This window comes from Capsicum annuum, chromosome 6, assembly GCF_002878395.1.
Source record: "Capsicum annuum cultivar UCD-10X-F1 chromosome 6, UCD10Xv1.1, whole genome shotgun sequence".
Lineage (NCBI taxonomy): Eukaryota > Viridiplantae > Streptophyta > Magnoliopsida > Solanales > Solanaceae > Capsicum > Capsicum annuum.
The window spans coordinates 162,463,238-162,468,148 of NC_061116.1; the positions used below are offsets into that span (position 1 = coordinate 162,463,238).

At 37.4% G+C, this 4,911-nt stretch overlaps 1 protein-coding gene across 1 annotated transcript; it reads right to left on the bottom strand.

Moving 5' to 3' along the window:
* Window positions 1-422: 422 nt before the first annotated feature.
* Window positions 423-4,538, bottom strand: LOC107873067 (probable receptor-like protein kinase At1g30570). The gene has a single exon (XM_016719784.2). The coding sequence runs from the start codon at window positions 3,602-3,604 to the stop codon at window positions 995-997; it is 2,610 nt and encodes an 869-aa protein (XP_016575270.2). The 5' UTR covers window positions 3,605-4,538; the 3' UTR covers window positions 423-994.
* Between the last annotated feature and the right edge of the window lie 373 nt (window positions 4,539-4,911).

The following is a 4,911-nucleotide window of genomic DNA, read 5'->3' on the forward strand; positions in this document are numbered from 1 at the left end:
TACCATATTCTAATTGATGATATTGTGTATAATAAAAGGAGGTGACACATTTCATATGATTAACCTATATATGTAATGGGCGTGTGAGGGTACGCATAAAAGCTTTTCAAAAATTTGAGCTGGGAGTATAGAATAGAAACATTTGATCATGTGTTCATGTGCTCAATTGAAATAGACCTTCGAGTCTTTCAATGAAATTTGTTGGTAAGTTTAAGGGACTGCCAATGTATTCCGCCCCTTCATCATGTCCTCATCCATGGCTCTTTCGACCATGTGCCAGCATATGTGATCTCTTCTGCAGCATATGGTGGCTTAAGGTTGAAAGAGCCATGGATGAGGACATGACTAAAGGGTGGAATACATTGGCAGTCCCTTCTGCAGTTTAATATTCTTGGATACCATAAGTCAAGAGTCATGATCTGAAAAGTGGAGCTTTTAGAGCCCTTATAGAACCTCATAAAACCATTACATTATACAACTATGAGTCTCAAAATTATAAACTCCACCACATAAAGGTAAACCGTATTATGACCTGCTCTTTATCCCATCTCAATCATATCCACTTCCTTCAATTTAAGATACAAAATGCAACAAAGAAATTTGGACATATAACTACTTGTTAGGAAATGTGCCATCAAATAAGATACTTTTCCATTGAAATAAAAGTGAAATATACATTACATCCCAATTCATCAACTTAATGGCATTTTTCTCAAACATGAAGTACATACAAAAATAAAAGAATCATTAAATCCTAAGCAACAAGCATTCAGCATGAAAAAAAAATTGAGGTCTAATCTGAGTAAAAGAATACAGCATGAAGGTATTACCAAGATCTTCACATTCTCCATTCTAAGCTCTTTCTGCTTAATGAGTAATGTCAAAGCTGATTGAGGTTGTCGTGAAGTCCTCACAAACACATGTGACAAAAATGGAAAGAATTCAGGCCTATAACAGTCCAGACATTACAATCAACTGTCTATTGTTTGGGTTTTCACCTTCTTGTTGACTGACGAATTGCGAAAAAATCATCTACTCCAGTAGCCACGGCATCTGTAGTGCCGCTGGTACTTGTTGCAGATTCACCCTCTTCTTGGTGTTTTGATTCAACGCGAGTCTGGTCTTCAGAATTTTCAGTTCCTCTCTCCTCCACAGTCTCTAGAACATGAATATCTGAAGCAGAGTCTTCCCCTGCACTCTTCCACAGCCAAGCCTCGTGAAGTTGCAAAACATATTCCAGGTGCCACAGAACTTCTCCCATTGTTGGTCTGCTCTTTCCCTCTTCTGCTAGACATTTTTCAGCAATTTCTCCAAATTTCATCAATGATTCTGTGGAATATTGTCCTGCGAGTTGTGGATCAATGATAGTTTCAAGGGATTTTATTCGTTGAAACCGCATTGCCCATTCTGCAAGATTGATCTGATCTTTCGGTAAGCTTGGATTTATAACAGGACGTGCACATATAACTTCAACCAGTACAACCCCAAAGGAGTAAACATCAGATTTCTCAGTCAACTGCTGCCTCCTGAAATACTCTGGATCCAGATAACCAAAACTTCCTTTCACTGCTGTACTGACATGAGTATGCTCCAAAGAAGGGCCAGTTTTAGACAGACCAAAATCTGCCATTTTCGCCACAAGGTTCTCATCTAACAATATGTTGGTTGTCTTGACATCCCTATGTATGATTCCACGCTCTGACCCTGTGTGAAGGTAATGCAGACCACGAGCTGAACCAATACACACCTCTAGTCTTTGCTTCCAGCTTAGGGATGGTAGACCACTGCCAAAGAGATGACTCCTGAGTGTTCCATTGGCCATATACTCATAGACCAAAATCATTTCATTCTGTTCATCGCAGAAACCTATCATGGAGACCAAATGCCTGTGCCTTAGCTTAGAAAGCATTTCAATTTCTGTTTCAAATTCTTTCAGACCTTGTTGAGATTGAGGATTGGCTCGCTTGATTGCAGCGAGGGTGCCATCATCAAGTGCTGCTTTGAAAACTTTACCAAATCCTCCCACTCCAATCACTAAGCTTTCATCAAAGTTGTTTGTGGCTGCTTTAATCTCTGCAAGAGTAAACCGCCTTCCAGATCTTAGAGTTCCAAGACTTTGATATTGTATTGATCCCTTACCATTACCAGTGCTGGTCACAGCAGCTCCATGAAGGAATACAGGCTTCCATCCAGGCGAGTTTTTCTTTGTCTCATCTTTGCTACCCCACCTTCTACATAGCCATATAATAAAAATGACTAAACCTGCAAGAAAGATAATGGATGCAATACCTGATCCAATTCCTACCCACAGGATTAAACTTTTTGAAGTTGATTTTTCTGGAACATCCTCGTATTTCTGTACATATGCAAGGTTACCATTGCGACTCAACTTGAAAACCTCCAAACCATTCAAAAGAGCATCAGTGCCTGCAGAACCAGTTGTTGTATCTGGACCAAGTTGAACCCAGAGACTGCTGCTTTTCGAGGACATCGCATCAAAGTAATCCTCATGGTATGCTTTGTTCATTCCCCCAGCTCGTGAGAAAATGTCGTAGTTGTCTGCTGCAGTTTTGTTATTTATATATATTTTGAAGATCCTTTGATTTGGTTTATTATAGTCAAACTCACAGAAATGTAAGCGGATTACATAATCAAAATCTGGATCAACATCCAATTTCCACGACATATTCAACCGCTTCTCCATGACATCTGTGTTGCTCATAATTCTTGCTGTTTCATACACAATAAGAGGAGCAACAGAGGTGTCATTTGGGGAAGCATAGGTAATGTTGGAATGGTTTTTGGCTTCTGCACCTGCATCTGCGATAATCATATAGCTTGAATCCGCCTCCCACTTCCTCCTGAACCCTGAATCTTGAGTGGATTTAATTGCTGAACCACCAATGTTCAACCGGTACATAGTTTGAATCCCTCGTTTACTCAAATTTAAAGAACTGTTAGCACCATTGCCACCAACTTTACTGATAGAGTCAACAAATAGCTTATCAATTACCGAGATGATCTCAATGGCATTAACAAATCCAAAAGAATCCTTTTTCGGAGTAAACTCAAGCACAAAGACATCGATATCAGATGTCACAAAATACTCCTTCACCAACGAGAAGATACTGGAGTTGCCTCCTGAACCTTGCAGGAGAGAGTTCTTGTGCAAAATCTCACCAGCAACATTAAACTCCGAAACCAACTTCAAACCATTTGCAGCAACAGCAAAGTAAGACTCATTCGCATCACGATTCCCAAATGTAAAGGGATAGAAATGGAGCCTAAGGAAATAACTACCAGGTGCTCCTTTGAAACTATAGTTGAAACTTTCAGAAAAAAATTTGGCAGTTTTGTAAAGTGGCTCATAAGAAGGATCACCAGTAAATGAGTCAGTATATGCCTCAATACCTGGTGAACTCAAAGTAACATTACTACCAGGGACAGAATCACCTATCCATCTACTACCATCCACATTAACACTAGAATTTGTACCACAATTTACCAGAAATGTCTTTGTTTGAGCTTCACCAATTTCAACAAACACAACTAATACCAAAAAATGAAAAAATATCCCAAACACCTCCCTACCATTGACTTTCATAACTCCACTATCCCAATACACCTCCACACCAAGTTTCTTCCTTTTTGATACTATCTACACTTTCAAGTTTAGTCTCAAAACTGAAAACCACAGCAAACAAAAACAATCTACGTATCTTTGCAGCACAGAATCAAGATTTAACCATAAATATCAAGAAAATACCTTAATCAATCTATCATAGGAGACTCAGAAGCTTCAATAACATGTAAAAATAACCAAAAACCACTAGTATATATCTTCAAAATGAACAGTTTCAGTAAAAAAAGAAAAAAGAAACATATCGGCAAACAGATCTAAAATCAAGAAAATGATCAAAACTTCAGTTCTTGGAGACAATGGTAAGCAAAACAGAAAAAACAAAACAATTTTCAAAATGGCGACAAATTGAGTCCAAAAACGTTGATTATTGGGAAAGGAGCTTCATTTTAATGTATTTTTTTATGTTTTTGCTAAAATTTGAGGAGAAAAGAGGAACATGGGTAGGCTGGAGTTGTTTGAAACAGACTGGAAACATTCATATATTGCACTCTCTTCTTTTTTGTTTTTGTTTATAGAAATGGCTTCTTATATCAACACTATATGTGTATTATTTTATTACTCCATGAGTATTTGTTGCAACTGCTGTAACAACCTTTTGTTTTAAGCTTATTACTACAGATTTATTTATTTATATTATTTGGCATGATTTTTTTTTATTTTTTTTTGATGAAGAGGGATGTAGTATTATAAATATTTAAGTAGCATTACAGCGTAAAAGTATTGGGCCCGTAGGATCCCTTAATACAGCCCGAGAATAGATATTGTTTTGCTTAGAAGCATCTTGAAGTGCAACCTTTCTGGAGAAAGTAGTTCCTAACTTGTCTGCTATAAGCTTTTGTATTGCTAACAGGGGAGGAACTGGTAAAATTTGTACTTGATCAAAACATGGCTCCCTCTCACTGGATCTAGTTAAAGCGTCAGCGATTTGGTTCGGTTTTGTTCCCTGTAGATGTGTTTCAGCATTGGATGACCCATAACCTGCATGTAGTACCTGCACTCCGAGACAACATTGCAATAGTTGATTTATTTGGCATGATTTATTACACTCGTAGTTTAATTAATTTGCCGTATGCTTCTGAAATTGCGCAATATTAGGAGTTGATAAATAGTATGGTACAGTATTGAGAATTTTGGTATATCACTACACCATACAAATTATTTTTGCAATTTCCCAATAACCAAAAGTTTGGTAATTATAGTCTATTTGACTTCGATTATGTATCTTTATAATAAAAGGATTATGATTTTGATTTTTTAATTTGAAAAAT